At 40.7% G+C, this 20284-nt stretch overlaps 1 protein-coding gene across 1 annotated transcript in view; it reads right to left on the bottom strand.

Annotated features, from left to right (window-relative positions):
* Positions 1 to 4122: 4122 nt before the first annotated feature.
* cabp7b (calcium binding protein 7b) overlaps positions 4123 to 20284 on the bottom strand; it is a 38112-nt gene continuing 21950 nt past the window's right edge. The window contains exons 2-5 of the mRNA XM_088356017.1: positions 11191 to 11334; positions 10944 to 11056; positions 7941 to 8088; positions 4123 to 5114 (exon numbers count right to left, since the gene is read on the bottom strand). Of these exons, the coding sequence (XP_088212143.1) occupies positions 4987 to 5114; positions 7941 to 8088; positions 10944 to 11056; positions 11191 to 11334 (533 nt within the window). The 3' untranslated portion in view covers positions 4123 to 4986. The remainder of the gene's footprint in view (positions 5115 to 7940; positions 8089 to 10943; positions 11057 to 11190; positions 11335 to 20284) is intronic.

The raw sequence follows: 20284 nt of genomic DNA, 5'->3' as shown, positions 1-20284 counted from the left end.
GGATGTGAATGAATCGGAATAGATTCCCTAACCTCCAAATTTGTATAGTTGAATTATGTCAAATAAGTATTCGAGCTAGGGGAGTTATCCTACCCGTTATTTCATTTAAAGGGACATAGTGTATTATTTAGTGCCTCCTTAGTACATGTAACCATATTTTATCAAAACATACAATATTAAGAATAATGAGCATAAATACATACATCCACATTATCTGCACCGCTTATCCTCAGTAGGGTTGCCGGGGTGCTGGAGCCCACCTCAGCTATATTCGGGCAGTGGGCAGGGGACATCCTGAACTGGTCACCAGCCAGACACTGACACCCACTGGGAAGAAACCGGAGTGCCCAGAAGAAACCCACACAAGCACGGGGAGAAAATGCAAACTCCACACAGGAGGTTCGATCTCAAGAACTCAGAACTGTGCCGCACACGCACTAACCATTGTGCCGCCGTGCTGCCCTAGTATAAATACATGCATTTCAAAAAAATAGCCGTAGGTCAAGAAATGTTTATACATTCAACATAATATGAGCGTCACCTAGAGGGATCTGACAAAATTATCCTTCATCATGCTGCCAAGGGTTACAAAAAAGAAAAGAAAATAAAAATAGCGTGGTTTGGTAATTTTAAGTCCCCGTTGTTTGTATTCCTCCTTGTGCTTTGAGCACACATTTTTGGTTGTACTCACCGGTCTATTTTATAGAGACACTCTTAAAATAATAGTGTACTACTATTTCTGTACTACTACAAACAAGTGGTAAAAAAACAAGGAAGGATACCAACTACGGAGACTCAAAGAGACCAAAACAAACAGTTGTCTTCTCTTTTTTGTTGTTGTTGTAAGTTTTTTGGGTATCCAAAGCAGCAAGATGTTGGACAATTATGTCAGCTCCCGCTAAGGCTCTTGTCACAAAAAAATAATGGCAAATACAAGTGAACACATTTTTCGACCTCCAAATATTAAAAAAAATACATGGTTCTCTATTATAATTCATGTATTTTTAGAAAACATTACTGATGGTGTGTTCAGATGCATCAGAAAATGTCTCTCATCTCATCTCATTAGCTGCACCGCTTATCCTCAGTAGGGTCGCGGGGGTGCTTGGAGCCCATCCCAACAATCATTGGGCGGTGGGCAGGGGACAATCGCAGGGCACACCGGGACAGACAACTCGCTCGCTCATTCACACCTAGGGACAATTTGCGTATTGTGGATTTGCTAATCCACCTGAAAATGCATGTCTTTGGAATGTGGGAGGAAACCCACGCAAACATGGGGAGAACATACAAGCTCCGCACAGGAAGTCCGGTAGCTGGATTTGAACCCACACAGGAGGTTCCCAAGACCTTAAAACTGCGCCGCAGTGCTGCCCCATCAGTAAATGTATTTTAGAAAAATGCTTATTATTATTATTATTATTTAAATGATTATTGTATGTTTTAATGACTTGCATTATTAACTCTTGGACGAGCTTAAACTAAATAGACACTGTCCCTTTAACAGAGTATTATTTTGCTGTAACTACTATCTTTTATCATCTGCATGGGTGTAACCATCCTGTTTTGGGTGTGCTCAAACAACCCCAAATTCAATCCAAGCAACCCTAAAATTTATAGCATTTTTAAAACATTTTCCCTGATAGAGGACAGGATGGACGTAAATATGATGAAAAATGCAAGATTATTATTATTATTTTTTAGATAAATAAAATAAGAATAATTGTGACGATCGCAGCGTCGAAAGTACTCCAAAATAGTTCAGTCCATTTGATTCTCGTCACCTACCCCACCCCTCTTTTGCTCAGCTAGTGTCACCTTTGGCATCGTAGCCGAGTCTGTGAAGGCTCCAGCGTGTTACGGTGTGTGTGTACTCTATTAGAAATGAATGAGTAGTAGTAATAGTGTTTCTGCTAACCACAAAGTTTAATGTGATGTTCACAAATTTATTTTTCTCTAAACAACCAGACACTCTGGGTGCTCAGCACCCCCAAAGGTCTGAACCTAAAACTGCCCCTGATCATCATCGGTGTCTGGAAACTGAAGATTTGCACGTGGAATAAAAAATAGATGAACTCCTTGTATATTTTCAGAAGTTTGAACACACTTCATCTTAATTTCATAACGCCGGCAACATCTTAACAGTGACATTCACAGACCTAGGGAAACATTCTCGAAATATATAGCAACAAAACACTTCAGATACTAAAGTAGTCATTAGGTCGTAAATATGTTATTGTGTGCTATTTTATGAATTTGCAGTTTACATAAACTGTAGTGGAAATGTATTTTAGTCCATTATTTCAATACTGTTTTTGCTTTGTTACAAACACAGTTACTTAAAACTGCAAGTGTTTAATTCTTAGTGAAGGGGAAAATATTGAAAAGCTTTAATAATAGTTTCATACCACCATGAATTGTACCCAAAGATTCTCCTCCTTATGGAAGATACAGCTCTTTTTCTACTCTACTAGCATGATATACATATTTTTTGGTTGCAATTAAACTTGCTGGCAGTAGAAGATGAAAATAAGTACAGTATTCACATTCATACGTTCTACAGTAATCATGTTTTAAGAGTGAAGAGACGGCAAATATTGGTATATCGACCACAAGCTGGATATGAACGATATCGCAGGAAAAACTCAAACGGCTTTCACCTTGTCTACATTTTTTTCTTGTGTTTTTCCAAAGTTTTTTTATAAAAACAATCACTTTGCAGCTACTACTTTGCTGTCCTCCAGTAAGAAAATATAAGCGCAACCTACGTGAAGTTATTTGCATCATGATATGTCGAGAAATTCTTGTTCACGAGTTCAAGTGACACAATCAAAACATTTGCCTTTGATATCGTTGCATAATTTGTTTTACACGCATGCAGACGCACAGTATTTTGTCGCCTCATTCGCTGACGTTGGCGCCCAAGTCTATTTTTCCACAATACTGCATTCTGTTTATCCCGTCGCTTCGTCCAAAGTTCTGGAGATTTTCTTGCCTTTTAACTTCTGGTGAAAGCGACGAATGACATACTCAAGTTCCTGTTCTGGTTCAAATGAAATGAATGTGTCTCAGGCTCGATAGCTGCGTCGATTTGGCTCCGTTTATATACGTCTGTTAAATACTTGAAATAAATAGATATTGCACTTGGATGTTAGAAACAGTAGGACGAGCTTTTGTTCAAGTTATGTCTGCTACGATTGCCGATCTAGTCAGTCGGCAACTTGCACCATACCAAAATATTTTTAAAAATCTGCCATTAATGACTTAGCATATTTTTTGAATAGGAAATTTTACATTTCTCATGGACAATGACTAGGAGAACTTAGTGGACGTGATTGTTTTAACATTTAGCCTGCAATGTTTTAACAATGAAACAAATCTGTTTAGCAAACCAAATTTTTCTAACTCTTTGCTCCTCTGCGGAGGGTAATAATTGTTATTTAATCTTATTGAAGGCAGACCTCCTGACAGGTTTTGTTACAACAAGGGTAAAACTTGTGAAAATTGCTCTATTTTGAGATAAGATGCCAAATGTGTTGTTTTTACAACGGGAATATGATGTCAGAAGAGCTTTAAAGGGACACTGGGTAGTATTTGACCACTAGCTGTATGACGTAGTGCAACTGAAAACAATTTCTACAAAGCACAAGAAAAAAACAAACTACGGAGACTCAAAAGAGACTAGAACGCACAATGTAACTTTTTAATTTTTTGCCCAGCCTCTTTGAGGGTTTTGGGTACACGTAGCAGTAAGATGGCAGACAATTATGTCAGCCTACTCTAGGTGAGCCTCACATTACGTAAATAAATACAAATTTCTTAACCTATTGGAATAATAAACATAATGAAAAAATACATTGTATTTTTGCTTTTTGTTTCAATCAATATGATATAATACCAGCTCAGTAGCCTAGATGGTAAGGCGCCCGCTTTGAGACTGGGAGGTCGGTGGTTCGCGCCCCGGCCGAGTCATTCCTAAGACTTAAAAAGTGGTCGGCGGCGCCCTCTGTTGGCTGTGGCTGCATCGGCTCGCTACAACGGGTCAGGTGCAATCGACATTTCGTTCTGTGTACATTGTTACACAGAATGACAATACAAGGAAATTATTATTATTATTATTATAATATATGTTTTAATAAATACCGTTTTTTTACCTCTTGGAAGTGCTAATTAATACAAAGTGTCCCTCTTAAAGGGATGCTGTGACCACTTAATGTCGCTGTATTGTGTAGTGCAACCAAAAAGTACAAGGAAGAATTAAAAACTACGGAGACTCAAAAAGACCAGACCGCTCCATTTGCATCCCCCCCAAATCTTTTACAAGGTTTTTGGCTCGTGGGGGTACCCGTGGAGGCAAGATGGGGGAGCTTAATCTCTGCTCACACACCGCATTCTGCTCCCTTCTTCCTTAGTGAATAATGATGGCCATTGGACACGATTGCACTTTAACATTGACTTATGCTGCTGTTAAGTTTTATGGTACCATGTCTGCACTTTAATTGTTTACAGTGGGTTATTTGCGGATCTTGGGTTTCATAGATATTAATTCTGGATATTTGCATTTACTTTTAATTATTGGATGAACGGATACTCCCTACGAAGTTTCGTTGGACTTTGACAATGACTACAGAATCTAAATCTGAATCCTTCTGTTTTCATTTCATGTAAAATAAATAAACCTTTCTCTACTAACGAGTATTTAAAAAATGCGCGTGCATACAATAGTTGATGTTTATGTGCTTATTATCTAAATAAATATTGTCTTTTTTTACCACTAGTGGGTGCTAAATAATACACCATGTCCCTTTAAAAACAGCTTAGCGAGCAAACATTAAATGTGAAAAAAATCCTCCAAAGCATTACCCTCTTTGTAACATGTTATTGATTATCAACACACTTCTCTATATTGTGGCGCGTATTGTCGATGACATCAACCCTTTCATTGAGCGAGCTGGTGAAAACGCAGAAATTTGGTTGTCGGGCGAATCACTTCATTCCTCTGCGTAGCATCTGGTTGGCGGCGATGAGCATGACGCTAATGATGAAGGCAATGGCGAAGGCACAGATCAGGCTCTTGCGCACACACGTGTGCTTCTCCTGTTGCGTGGGGCTCGCTGTGGGAATAGAAAAAGCCATGAGCGTTTAAAGGTAATCACAAATTCTTAAACATGCTAACTGTGAGAAAGAAGTGCATAGTTTTTGCATCAAGTCTACAGAGATCCCTTGGTTTTCGCGGTTAATGGGGACTGGGACCACCCACCAAAAGTAAAATCTGTGAAGTAGCGTCACACCTTCATTAAACACCCATAAAGGGCCAATTTACCTTGAGATAACGTCATTACCGACTGAGAGTATAAGACTGTAATAAAATAACAACTATAGATCTACAATTAATAATACACGTCAAGTCATTTTTATTTGTATAGCCCTTAATCACAAAGAGTCTCAAATGGCTTCACAGGTTATTACACAGACTATTTTTTCAGACTATTATTACACTATCCCCTGATCTGGAACCAACATGAGGGCAAGGAAAAACTCAAAAACCTCAACATGAGGAAAATGAAGAAACCTTGAGAAGGGACCGCACATGTGGCATCCCCTTTCAGGATTACCAGACAGCAAAGGATGTTGCAATCACAAATAATAGAGATAGTGTCCACAAAAAGTATAGGTCATTAATATGCTATAGAGTAGAACTGTTTTAAGCTTAGATTTAAACATTTCCACTGAGGTTGCAGATCGGATCTCAGGGGGAAGAGTATTCCACAGCACCGGTGCCAGGATGGAGAACGCTCTCGAACCAGCGGAACACTTCAAACATAATTCTAGTTGGATGAATGGTTTTAGTGTTATTATACAAAAGTAAAACAAAATTGAAAGGGCTTCTCCTCTCGGAGTAAAAAAAGCAATTTAGAGAGCGTCTGGCTAGCTGCTCCCTAGGATCAGGTGTCCTCGATATAGTGAAGTCTCCGCGAGGATTAGAATAAAAAAGTCCCAAATGAAGTGGTTTTCCATGAGTTGTAGCTCTAGGTCATTTATTTCATGGTTAACGGATCTGGCGTTGCTGAAATACAAGCTCCGCAGGGGAAGCTTGTGAGGGTTGTTAGCTTAGGCGTAGCAGAAGGCCGGACCTGCAGCCCTTTTATTGCTTTCTCTCAGTCAATTCACGGACCCAATAACAATCTATGGAACTCCTGGTGGTGATTCTTTGCGCTCTTCTGACTTTCCTCAGACTAAGATTTAATTGATGAATTATTTTTCAATGTTAAAAGCCGCTAAAGGCTAGTAGCCACTACCCTTCCCAGTTTGCTTCGATTCAGAGACATAACCATCACATGCCTACCCGGGCTATTTGACTGACAGCATACACGAGCCTAACACAGTCGTGTGCGCAAACAGTCACACCCACCCAATACACGCACATGCAATCTGTCCGTGCAGCACTTACTCTGTGCTCTCTCTCACCACTATAAACAATACGTTGATATCAATGACAATAAAGACAGTACAATTAAAAATCCGAAGTTAACCAGCGATAACCGAAGAGCAAAGTAGCGAGGGGTCTCTGTATATATTAATCGTTATGTTCCAATTATTTTCCGAGATAAAGCTTTTTGAAGACAGCACGTCTTGTCTTTGTCATGCAGAGCTGTGATGTCATCGGAGGAACACCAGCACCCTAGTAAATCCGCCGCCATATTGTTTTATGTGTTAATTCATTGATTAGGTTAGTGTTTTAAGCAAAGATTTGGTAGTTTTTGTAAAGAATGCTCAGGCGTTGTGCTGCGGGTGGATGCAGTAATGGTAAATCGAAGGGCGAACAGACAAAAAGGAGCTAACTGGCAAAATAAAACCCACATGGAGAGACGGCAAAGGGGGGCTAACTGACACAATCAATTAGTGTCGACTGCAGCCTTGGTGCAAAATGTGAGGCTGGTCGACCAAAAAACATGCAGTGAGGAGCCAGGCTAACCGAGAACGAGAGGTAATATTTAGGCCGAGCCTAAAATGTCAATCATTCCGTTCAGTTTCGGACTGGGCTTCGCTCTCTTTTTCTTTAATAATTGTTCTTTTACTTCTTTTTTTATGGGCGCAATGGATGCTGCACCCCTCTCGCACAGCGCAGCCAACTTTAGAGCCCTAGTCGGTGCTCGTCGCTGCACCTAGAAAAGTGTGCACTCTGGGGGGGCGGAGTTGGCCAAAATTACCCCTCCTTCTTCTGAGTTCACACAAATAAAATATGAAATGTTGTGTTTGCTTCAAACTTTCTCCCTCAAATCAAGTAATTGGTCAGCCTCGGATTGGGTCGGCTTTAATACCCATGGACAGGTGGGGCCTGATTTTTTAAGGCCCAATCTTACTTCCACCGGGAACCATCAACGAAAATCAGCAATGGCTACGACGAAAAAGGCAAAGCTGGCCGGGAATGAACCAAGGGACACTGAAGAAACAGCTAGCCAGTCAAACAACACACAGTGGGCGGCTAATGAGCACCAACCAGGAGCAAACAAAACAGGGAAGCCCTTGGCAGCACCGACGCTTATAGGGAGTAAGCCGGTAAACATTTTATCAACAGTATCACACGTGGCAAAAATACTAACGAAAAGCCACGATCGCCTACCTTGAAGCAGAAATGAGCGGCATGCAATTGCTGTTCACCACAATCGCTGTCTGTTTCGGAGCTGTCCTTACATGATGCCCTAATGGTTTTTGCTATTTTGAAAGTGTTGTGTTCTTTCAATGACCTCACAGCTTTACAGCAAACAAGCCAGATGGGTCATCTTTGAGGCTTAATTTCTCAAGTCCCCCGGGGCGTGGAATATTTGCAACATATTTGCATAATACTGCACGTCTATGCTTAATTGGCAAAACATTTGTTCGAGAATACCTTTAAGTACTTTTCAAGTGTGAATGTGTGCAAGCTCAAAAATACGCACTGTCGATGTCGACGTGGGACTCAGGGCTGTTGAGGTGGTTTTCCTCGGTCATGATGATGTTCTCGATGTCCTTCATGGTGAGGTGGTCCCGGAAGGTGTCGTACAGGAGACGTTTCAGCTCGTCTACCGTCAGCTTTTGCATATCGCACTGATCGCATTGACAAAAGACAAAGTTGCTTACATAAGTGAATTCAGAAGTCCTTATCATTTCTCCCGGGAAGTGAGAGAAGCATTACAAGCCTTATGGTACTAACGATAGTGGCCATTACCATGATCGGCTGCTTTAGAGTGGACGTTTTACGATCAACAACTACAAATTAGCAATTGGAGAACTCATTATTTTCATGCTTCACTGTAAAATTTATTACAGTATTATATAACTTTTCTTTCACTGTTCATTAATTCCTTAACATACAGGGTCTGTTGGAATCTGACAATGGAACTAATAAACCTCAAGAGTTGAGTATCAGTTTGAAAAAAGTCGTATTAAACTCCCACAACGGATATTATATACACCTTGATCAAACTTATAGTCTACAGTATTGATCAATACCGAGAAGAAATATTATTCTACAGTGAAGAAAATAAGTATTTGAACAACCTGCTATTTTGCTATTTCTCCCACTTAGAAATCATGGAGGGTCTGAAATTTTCATCATAGGTGCATGTCCACTATGAGAGAGATAAACTAAAAACAAAAATCCTGGAAACCCAATGCATGCCTTTTTAACGATGTATTTGTGTGATATAGCTGAAAATAAGAATTTGAACATCTGAAAAAAATGAATGTTAATATTTGGTATAATAGCCGTTGTTAGCTATTCCAGAGGGCAAATGTTTCCTGTAGTCTTTCACCAGGTTTGCACACACTGCAGGAGGGATCTTGGCCCATTTTTTCGAACAGATCTTCTTTAGATCAGTCAGGTGTCTGAGCTGTCGCTGAATTTGAGCTCCCTCCAAAGATTTTCAATTGGGTTCATGTTTGAAAACTGGCTGGGCCATGCTAGAACCTTGATATGCTTCTTACGAAGCCACTCCTTAGTTTTCCTGGCTGTGTGCTTCGGGTCGTTGTCGTGTTGGAACACCCAACCACGACCCATCTTCAATGCTCTGACTGAGGGAAGAAGGTTGTTCCCCAAAATCTCACAATACACTGCCCCAGTCCTCCTCTCTTTAATGCAGTGAACTTGTCCTGTCCCATGTAGTAAAAACACCCCCAAAGTATGATGCTACCACCCCCATGCCTTATAATAGGGATGGTGTTCTTCGGTGGACTCTTCATTCTTCTTCCTCCAAACACACGCATTAGTATTATGACCAAAAAGTTCTATTTTGGTCTCATCTGACCACAAAGCTTTCTCCTATGACTCCTTTGTATCATGCAAATGGTCATATACAAACTTAAGACGGGCTTTGAAGTGTGCTGGTTTGAGCGGGGGAACTTTTTGTGCCATGCATGTTTTCAAACCACGACGTCTTAGTGTATTACCTTACAGTAACCTTGAAAATGGTGGTCACAGCTCATATTGGGTCATTGACCAACTCTTGTCGTATATTTCCGGGCTGATTCCTCACCTTTCTTGGACTCATTTAGGCCCCAGGAGGTGATATCTTACATGGTGCTCCACTCTGATTGAGATGGACCGTCGTGTTTAGCCTCTTTCATTTTCTAATGATTTCTCCCACAGTGAACCTTTTTTCACCAAGCTGTTTGACAATTGCTCTGTAGCCCATTCCAGCCTTGAGGAGTTGTACAATTTTGTCTCTGGTGTCTTTGGACAGCTCTTTGCCATGTTACAATTTGAAGTCTTACTGATTGTATGGGGTGGACAGGTTTCTTTATGTATCTAACAACCTCAAACAGGTGCGATTCAGGATGACAAATGGAGTGCAGGTGGGCTTCTAATGGGCGGACTAACAGGTCTGTCAGTTCAGAATTCTAGATGATGCACAGGTGTTCAAATACTTATATGCAGCTGTATCACACAAATACATTGTCAAAAAAAATCATGCATTGTGATTTCTGTATTTTCTTTTTAGTTTATCTCTCTTATAGTGGATATGCACCTACGATGAAAATATCAGACCCCTCCATGATTTTTAAGTGGGAGAAATAGCAAAATAGCAGGGTGTTCAAATACTTATTTTGTTCACTGTTTTTACTCTGTCCGGTATCCTGCTCATGCATCCAGTATCCGGTATCGATCACGCCTGTTTCGTCCTGTTCAGTATCTTGCTCCAGCCTCCAGTGTCCGGTATCGATCCCGTCTTTCTCCCCCTGTCCGGTATCTTGCTCGTGTATCCAATATCCAATATTGTTCCCGCCTGTCTCGTCCTTTCCGGTATCTTGCTCAAGTATCCGGTATCGATACCGTCGGTCTTGTCCTGTCCGGTATCTTGCTCCAGTCTTCGGTATCCGGTATCGATCCCGTTGTCTCATCCTCTCCGGTATCTTGCTCCAGTATCCGGTATCGATCCCATCTGTCCCGTCCGGTATCGATCCCGTCTGTCCGGTATCTACCCGTGTGTCCTGTATTGATCCCATCTGTTCTGTCCGGCCTTGATCTCGTCTGCCTCTGACTTCTCCGTCTTACTCCTTCCGCCCAGCGACCGCGGCATACCTGACGTTTGGGTTCACGCGCATTACTGCCCCGTTCCCGTAAAATAAAGCTTGTGTGAAAACGTTATGCGTCTGGGTCCTCCGTCTGTGCAGGTTCTGACTGTCTTTGCATGTTATTTTTTTTATAATGCAGTAATCCCATCCATTGATGCTTTTATTCAAAAGGAGCAGGGTTGAAACTTCATTCATAAGTTAAGGAAACACAGTAAAAAAATACATTCTTTGCTCCAGTTCATATATTGCTTTCTTGCTCTGTCAATCAAATGATGAATATGCTGTAGGTTCATTTATTTGTAAATCTGACTGTGCCTCACCAGACACAAACCTCCCTGCAGGCCACTGGACTGTGATTGATTTAGATGCCTGTTGTGCACTTCACTTACCTTCCAGAAGACGGAATCAAAGTCAGCTCCGTGGAATTTATCGGGCATTCCGGCCGCAGACAATTTGGGACCGAGCAGCGTGACAAACTCGTCAAAATCCACCTGACCGTCACCTTTTATAACGTTCACACACAAATGCACGCAGACACATGTGGAAATTGTGTGTGAATATTTGTTTCAGGATTGGTTTACATTTATGTTTTTTTTTAATTAATTAATTTATTTTTTTGCGTGGTCAGGACCTTACCATCCATGTCCAATCTCTGGATGATGACTTCCAGCTCCACTTCATTGGGCATGTACCCCAAGGAACGCATGGCCATGCCCAGTTCCTGTTTGGAGATGAATCCGTTGCCGTCCCGGTCAAAGACTTTGAACGCCTCACGGATTTCTGATGTGAAAACAAACATTGTCGAACTTGATTTAACCAGTGTTTAAAGGGTTTGACTTACAGTAAATACTTTGCAGGTGTGTAAACAATAACGCATATAAATAATGGACTCTCTAAATTCTTTTTGATGAGCGTACATGTAAAAAAAAATCCTGTGTGTGAAAAGAATCCCGAGTGCAACCAACAGTTACTTTATTGTTCGATAAATCTGGCGATTATTGTCTTGATTAATCGGATAACACATTTTAATTACAGTACAAATATTTTAAAGGGGCATCGTGTATTACAGAGATAACTGGCTCTGGGGCCAGATTCAGACAATCTGTTGTGAGTTGGATCAGTAAAAATGTCAACTCCAAATTTAGAACTTTGTTTTGGTCTATAATTCAGCCGACACTAGTAACTTACCCGACATATTATAATCATGAATGACTAGGGATTTTTCTAAACACAAACAAACCGTTGTTTTGCCATTGATTGTGTTAACTAGTCGATTTAAACAGTTGAGTGAATGCAGTTTTACACCCGATTAGACTCACCACACGATACAAAGTCAACCTCTAGCGGCCAGAGAAAGGACTTGGTTTGCATTTATTTAAAAATGTATAACTTTTGATAGAAATGACCTAAAGACCTGCTCCCTCATAAATTTATGGTGGGGTAGATTAAATCAAACAACGGTCTGGATCCAGCCTGTGAGCTGTATGTTTGACATAGCTGGTGTAGTGTATTGTTAGTGCCATCTAGTGGTAAAAAAGTTAATTTATAAACATAAAACAACAACAACAACATTTATTTGAATAATAAGCCCAAACAAATGAACTGTCAAATAAATATTTTTCAAAATACTTGTAGGTTGAGAAATTTGAATTCTATTTGATATAAAATTACGTTCTCTGAGAAGGAGCTGACATGATTGTCTGGCATCTTGCTGCAATGGTTACCCCAAAACCCCAAAACCTTGTGAAAGTAGTTTGTTTTCTTCCTTGTGCTTTGTAACACTTGTTTTTGGTTGCACTGCATAATACAGCAACTTCAAGTGGTACACAGTACTACACCTTTCAAATAGAATAGCAATTCAACGTGTCATTGTAGAAAATATTTATGATTTCTCTTAAAATTTTGGCTCAAATAATTTTTTTTTCTAATACCATGTAATGACATGGAAAATGTTGTTTTAAAAATCAAAGTATATCGCTGGAATCAGACCCAAAAGAATCGTGACAATTCAAACATCTAAATATTTAAAGCAAATGTCAACAATAAGGATTAATTTTTATCCTGGTTAAAGCAGTTATTGCATGCATGTGTCAAATGACTGAATGGAAATAGGAATACCTAAAATAGTTGTAAAATATCCTTCGTGACTCAGTTTATCTTTTCACCGTAATGACAGTGTGAGAAAGAAAATTCTGACATCCCGCTTCCCTCGATTTCAGCTCAGGAGCAAATCATATCTTTTTCAGTCGTGTGCCATGTCAAAATGGGAATTTCTGACAAGACATCAACTGGAGATGGCTTTTCATTGTGTCTTTTGAGGCTTTTATCAAGGAAGGAGTTGATTGATTACCACCCCCAATAGTGAATAAAAGAAGCTTAGGTTTGATCTGAGCCTGTTGAAGCAAGAGCCCGCATCACAGCCAGAAAGCCAAAAGGCTGCCAGACAAAGACGCTCTAAGCACAATTGCTTGCGACAGTAGGGACGAGCGACAGTGCGAGCGTTTCATTAAGTGCCTTTTGGCAAACCTTCCTCTTGGTCGTGCCTCTCCAATGACCTGCAGCCCAATATTCTCTTTGAAGTGATAACAAAGATCCTCTAACGCAAAAAAAAAAAAAGAAGTACGGTCTTTTTTGATGAACTGTTTGCTTCTGACAAAAGAGTGACGAGGGCAAAGGATGCCATGTTCGCTTTTAGCCCTAACTGGCAGATGACTGCTTGTGTCAAATAATTAAAATTAATAATATGTGTTTGCGGCTGGGTGGTTAGCGCGCAACCCCACGGTGCAGAGGTTCAGGGTTCAAATCCAGCTACCTCAACCTGTGGAGTATGCATGTTCTCCTTGTGCCTGCGTGGGTTTCCTCCGGGCACTCCGGTTTCCTCCCACCTACCAAAAACATGCATGTCAGGTTAATTGGCCGTTCCAAACTGAGCGAGTGAATGATTGTCTGTCCCTATGAGCCCTGCGACTGGCTGGCAACAAGTTCAGCGTGTCCCCTGCCAATTATTCCAGCATCCTCGCGAGCTTACTGGGGAAAAGCGGTCCAGATAATGGATGGATGGATGTGTGTTTGTAAAAGAGAAAATAAGTGCACATGAACAGCAATATTGAAAAGTGTAACTGCATTCATAGCCATGATTGCAGCGGCGGGCCATGCATTTCACTTCAGTAGTGCTATGTCTGAATCTATCCAAAGTCAGTCAGCTTTGTTGTCAATTCTGCAGCATAAACAGAGATTTTAAATTACATAAATCTCAACCCTTGGTGTCCAGAAGAAAAAACACTATGCTAGGACACACAAAATTAAGACGCACAAGTAGACAGTACGACACATACATAGACAGTGCGTACACCTAGGCCTTCAGAAGCGCTATGTCTGGATCTATCCAAAGTCAAGTTCAGCTATATTATCAAGTCTGCAGCATAAACAGAGAATTGAAATTATGTTACTCTCAACCCTCAGTATCTAAAAGATAAAAAAGCACGATAATAGGACACTCTACACTAAGACACACAAGTAGACAGTACGACACATAAATAGACAGTGAGGACACATAAGTCATAAAACCTCAATAACTATTTTTGGCTATAAAACATTTATCGTAGCTATAGCGGCAACGAATATAATAATATGATAAAAAGAGTTGCAATATTGAAATGCGTCATGTTGCAGCGGCAGGCCATGCATTTCACACCCAGGCCTTCAGTAGTGCTATGCCTGAATCTATCGAAAGTCAAAGTCGGCTTGATTGTCAATTCTGCAGCATAAAGAGAGAATTGAAATTATGTTACTCTCAACCCTTAGTGTCTAGAAGATAAAAAAAAAACACTATTGTAGGACACACTACACTAAGACACACAAGCTCATGATAGCCGCAAGATAGCCAATACTGCGTACACCTAGGCTTTCAGTAGTGCTACGTCTGAATCAATCCAACCCTTGATACTATTTTATAGCTATTAAACATTTACTGCAGCTACAGCTGCGACAAATATGAAAGAGCATGAATAATAACCTCATAAAATGGTAAGATTACCATAAATTCCGGACTATAGAGCGCACCTGATTATAAGCCGCACCCACCACACTTCGGGAGGAAAACCGATTTTGTACATACACAAGCTGCACCTGTATATTAGCCGCATGCGCCCACATTGAAATAATGTAACACAATCACAAAATTAACCTATACCCTGTCATAATTGCTAACTCTGGTCACCTGGAGCAATCATGTGGACGCCTTCTGATTGGCTGATGCTTCCTTCTTTAGCGCGCTGCGCCCAGACCTCTTCGTCAGAGGATACGATTGTAACTCTGTGTGACTCTCCTGATTACCTGTTTCGCCTAGAACTCTGTTTATCTGTTTCTGCCTGCCTCCGACCCGACCTGCTTCCGTCCCACGCTACGAACTTCTCTCTAGCCCCGGTTAACTTGACCTGCTTGACTTCCGCACTCCGATTGGCTATTTGATCCGAAGCTATCTTCCCGGCTCCGCTGCTGACGTCTGACAGACATCACGTCTCCCGCAAGTCCTGTACGCTTCCCTAAAAAAGAACTGTAACGAATGCTCTGGGGTTTCCTGGTCTGTTCTGGTCTCTTGATATACCCGACACAGTCCAAAAATCACAGCCGGTAAAATGAACGGAAAATGATACCTGTACTTAACGTTTGATGCAGACCTGCAGAGTCCGGGTGCCCGTTGAAAGTAATCCAAGGAAAAAAGTGTATATTTCCAAAGGTAAGGGTGGGAAAAATATATATCCACTATTGTCAGCCGCGTCCATAAACACGTCTCACCTTTACTCCACTTCCCGTCAGCTTGCGTTTGCCCCGCCCCTTCTTTCTCATTTGCTCGTGCAAAACATATCAGAATAAGCTTCTAAAATAAATACATTACAAAAATATACAGTTGCAAATACATATTATACATGGTTACACATATTTACAAAGAAAGACGGTACACCAAGAATTTTTTAAAGCTTTAATAATGATATTATAACTTTCATCCCAAACCGTGCCTGTGAAGGGTAGCAAAACGCTACTAGCAACACGCTCGCGACACAGTACACAGGTCTAAAAACATACCGTACATTTAGAAACAACTGTAAACCGTCCTCATCTTCCTCCTTAGTCGTCTTCCTTCAGTATGGGAAAGAGACTTTGTCATATAGACGTCGTCCCACGCTCCCTTATTAAAAAACACGCTAGCAACACGTTCGCAGAGTAAAGTTTACATGCAGTAGCTCTGTTTCCTTCTTTATCGGACTGCTCGATTGCGTTTGGCCTGAAAGTTGCGTCAGGTGCCTTTCTCTTTGCAATTTTTATGATGAGGATATGTCTACACTAATTTAATTTGTGCACAAGCTAAGAGGTTGCAGTCTTCCTCGGCGCATATATTCCACCAGTCTAAATCTTACCTTTTGTACTCTAGCGCTGCTGGCGGCCGTCAGAAACATTACATAAATTGGCCGCATCACTGAATAAGCCGCAGGGTTGAAAGTTTGGGGAAAAAGTAGCGGCTTATAGTCCGGAATTTAGGGTAATTAGGAATTTAACCAAATTTTACCCACCAAAAATAATTTTTATTTGTACACAAAATTCATCCTCCTTTATTTCCTCAAGCCCATTTCAATTACTCTGTTGTTTCAGTTCCATCAAGTTTTTTTTCTATTGATATCAAAGCTAATGCTAAAAGTCGAGTCTGGCATGCGCTTTTATTAAATTTAGAGATGAAAAGTCTGTTCGACAGAAACAGTGAACCCTGGGATTTTTTGTTTTTTTTTTGTTTTGTTTTGTTTCTGTTGTGATATTGTACCACCCCCTAGCCAATCATAGTTTGTGGAACCACTCATATTTCGTTACGCTGGCCAACTCGGAATCTGATTGGCTTAACCAACAACTTTATCGTCACTAATTTTATGCCTCAGAGCCCGCAGAGCTGATTTTAAAGGCCTGCGAGTAGATTTCTGATCCTGCAACAACTGATTGCTGAAATTTGACTGGTTAAATGCTTGAATATCAAAGCACACCTCTGAAAACAGCACAGCCATGTGAAAAACAATAAAAGTATGCTGAAAGATAATTAGGAATGATTTAAGCATTCATGGACAAAATATTTAACATTACATTATGATAATAATAAAGTAATCTAAATAATGATTATTTAGATGTTTTTTAAGCCAAGGTTTGTCATATCAGTTGCTGTTAGAAATGGTTTGGACAAAAGACGTGACTTTAGGGATTTTTCACTCCAGCTTACTCTTCTTATGGATTTTACTCAGGCTTAAACCACCTCCTAGTGTAAGTAATTGACAGACATTTTGACAGCACTCTAAATCTTGGAGCCTTTGTCTTTTTGAATAAACTGCTCAAATACTTGCATTTTAAACACGCACATTTTGTTTGTTTTATTTAATACTCTGAAAATGGATTGTGTTTACGCATTAACATATAGTTGCGCAATAACACCACTTTTTAATTTTCAAAAGGTTGGCATGTATCCCTCTTAGTGTGACATAAGTTGAGCTGGTTGAGTGGAGTAGCAGGTGGGTGCAGAGGGTTGGAAGAAATAGCCACGAAGGATTAAAGTTAAAACTGATTTGAAATACTTTTGCCGGCAAAAAATGTCATTTCCATGAAATATTTCCTCACTCTAATACAGTTGGGTTAAAAGTAACCCAGGTTTCGGTTAAAAATAGACCAACCCAATACGTTGGTTGAGTTGACCTGACTTCCTGCGTTATTTCTCAGAAACAACCCCCCACACAAGTTGTTTTTGGGTTCTTATTGTAGAAAATAATTTAAGTCAACAAAGAGAATTTTTTTTTCCAACCAAATAACAATGTCTTTCAAATAACTTTGAATGTATTTTTAACCAACTTTTGCTGTGTGATCATTGATATCTGGCTTTTTTTATCGGAGCAGAGTAAAAGTTGTCAATCTAATTTTTGTAAACCAAGTACTGCGCTTTGACCAGAGGGTGACAGAGTCTGTTATGTTAGCCGCTCATGATAGCCGCAAGATAGCCAATACTGTAATCCCTCGCTACTGCCTACCTCGTATGTCTCTGCCTTAATGTGTTTAAAGTCAAGTCATATTTAAGTCTCGAACGGCTGCGAAGACCACCATTAAAACACCTCAAACACCACAAAATAAGAAATCTTGAAAAGTGATCGCATATAAGGTAATCCTCCCTCCAAAATGACCAGGCTCAAATTGATGTTGCAAAGGCATCAACAGAAATTCCCTTGTGCTTTTGCGTCATCGACATATGCGCGTGCATCAGCTGAAGACAGGACACGGGACAAATCCCAGAATACACAGGGGACACAAATCCGAGAATTCACATAAACCACGTCTCTGATTGGCTGCCCAGCATCCGCCATTACTAATCTCAAATCTCATACAGAGCATGCCCAGCGAGTGCATTGAGCTCATTTTATGAGCTAGTTTATTTTTTCGCTGTTTTCTATAATGTGCTTGTGATGCCCTTGAAAATGGGTCCCTCACCCCCACCAGGTATTTCCTCTGGCAAACAAAGGAAAAGGAGGAAGATACTAACAGTAATAGCAGTGGCTTTATTGTGCATACTCTTTTACATGGCGAAAAGTCTCAAACACAAAGGTCCATGAAAACGCTGAGAACATGGTCCATACACTGGAATATAGCTACTGTATTGACCACAAACAATTGCAATCTTCAGACTATTATCACACCATTCCCTGATCTAAAACCTGAAAAATGAAAAAACCTTGACGAGGGACCGCACATGAGGTCATCCCCCTTCCAAGATGGCCAGGCTGCGATGCATGTAACATTAACCAAAATTAAATTGAAACAACCGTCACAACTTCCAACACGGGTGTTCCTCGTCTGCCGAGAAACCTCCTGCGGCAGGCTCTACGCCCAAGGTCTCCAACCTTTTTGAATCTGAGAGCTACTTTTTGTTCGTAATTAGCAATAATGTGTCACCAGTTAGATATGCATTTCTAAAATAACAACTTATCATATTATTATTATGTAATTACTATGTTGTTACTAGGCTAATTATTTGAAATAGAGTTAAGTAGACTTAGTCAACTACTGGAAAAAAATCATTTTACTACAAAATCACAATGACCCATAACTGGTGATCTAATTTCAGAACAGGGCACCTCAGCCGTCCTTAAGCGGCACACTGATGCCCCGGGCATCACATTGGAGACCCCTGCTCTACAAGCCCAGTCAAGCTGGAGCTACTTCATGGATTTTGCATAAAACTTGGGGACTAGTTGTCATTTACTACGAAAAACAAGGAATTACAGTCGTATGCTACAATTCTTTTTAAGCATTAAAGGGATAGTGTGTATTATTTAGCGCCTCCTAGTGATAAAAAATCAAAAGAAACAATATGGATTAGAAAAATAAGCAAAAAATTATGAACTGTCATGTAAATGTTACTTTATTTTAACATCATCAGTACCCCAAAAAACCCAAAACCTTGCAAAGAATAAAATTGTTATGCTTTGGTCACTTTGAGTCTTCGTAATGGGTGGGTGGGTGTACAGTTTCCCTAACCACTAGGTTCGAAGGGGCAACCATTTCCTGTGGTGTGTCTTGGGAAAGTACAGCCTGGTGGCACCCAGCTTTGTCCAGGCCAACAAATGTTTCCACCTGGTCTCAAACCAGGGACCTTTCGCGTGCTAGGCGAATGGGCTGACCACTGCACAACATTAATCTCACTTGTTTTAATATTTTACTATTAAAAGGACACTGCACACTAGCACCTCCTATTGGTAAAAAAAACTTAACAAAATAAAAACAGAATTGATTTAATATCTCATCTCATCTCATCAGCCGTACCGCTTATCCTCATTAGGGTCGCGGGGGGACTGGAGCCCATCCCAGCCATCTCCGGGCAGTGGGCAGGGGACACCCTGAACTGGTTGCCAGCCAATCACAGGGCACACAGGGACAGACAACTCATTCGCTCATTCACACCTAGGGACAATTTGGACCGGCCAATTCACCTGAAATGCATGTTTTTGGAACGTGGGAGGAAACCGGAGTGCCCGGAGGAAACCCACGCAAGCACGGGAGAACATGCAAACTCCGCACAGGAAGTCTGGAGCTGGATTTGAACCCACGACAGGTTCCCATGACATGAACTGTGCCGCACAAGCGCTAACCACTGCGCCGCCGTGCTGCCATTTGATTTAATATAATGAACAAAAATAATTTAGCCTAAACTTACGGGAGCCAACATAATTGTCAGTCATCTTGCTTCTACAGGTACCCAAAAATTTGAAAAAGAGAAACAATAGGTGCACGAGACAATACAGCGGGGATGTCACGCTCATTTTACCTCAGGGGCCAAATGGTAGAAAACCACTCTCACTGGGGCCAGACAATTGAATTACAGTAATGGCATGAAAAGTGTTCCTTAGCTGGTGGGCTGGGGGTCTTCTCGGAGGCTCAAAATTAAATTATAATTCAGGGATTTAAGATTTGATTATAAAACAATAATTGAGGTTTTGCTCCACCAATTTTTTTCCTTCATCAAGTTTTAATCTTTGTAATTTTTATAAACTACAGTTTGTTGGATCCCTTAACCACCAAGGTCGTAGGGGGAACCATTTCCTGTGGTGTGTCTTAGGCAAGTACAGCCTGGTGATGCCCATCTCTACGACTATTAATTTGATTTTCACTACAGTTGATTTATCTCCAGGGAAACTTCTGCTTACTGGAAAGT

Source organism: Urocampus carinirostris, chromosome 16 (genome assembly GCF_059441175.1).
Source record: "Urocampus carinirostris isolate Australia breed hairy pipefish chromosome 16, RoL_Ucar_1.0, whole genome shotgun sequence".
In the NCBI taxonomy this organism is placed as follows: domain Eukaryota; kingdom Metazoa; phylum Chordata; class Actinopteri; order Syngnathiformes; family Syngnathidae; genus Urocampus; species Urocampus carinirostris.
This window is presented reverse-complemented; position numbering and strand designations above follow the sequence as displayed.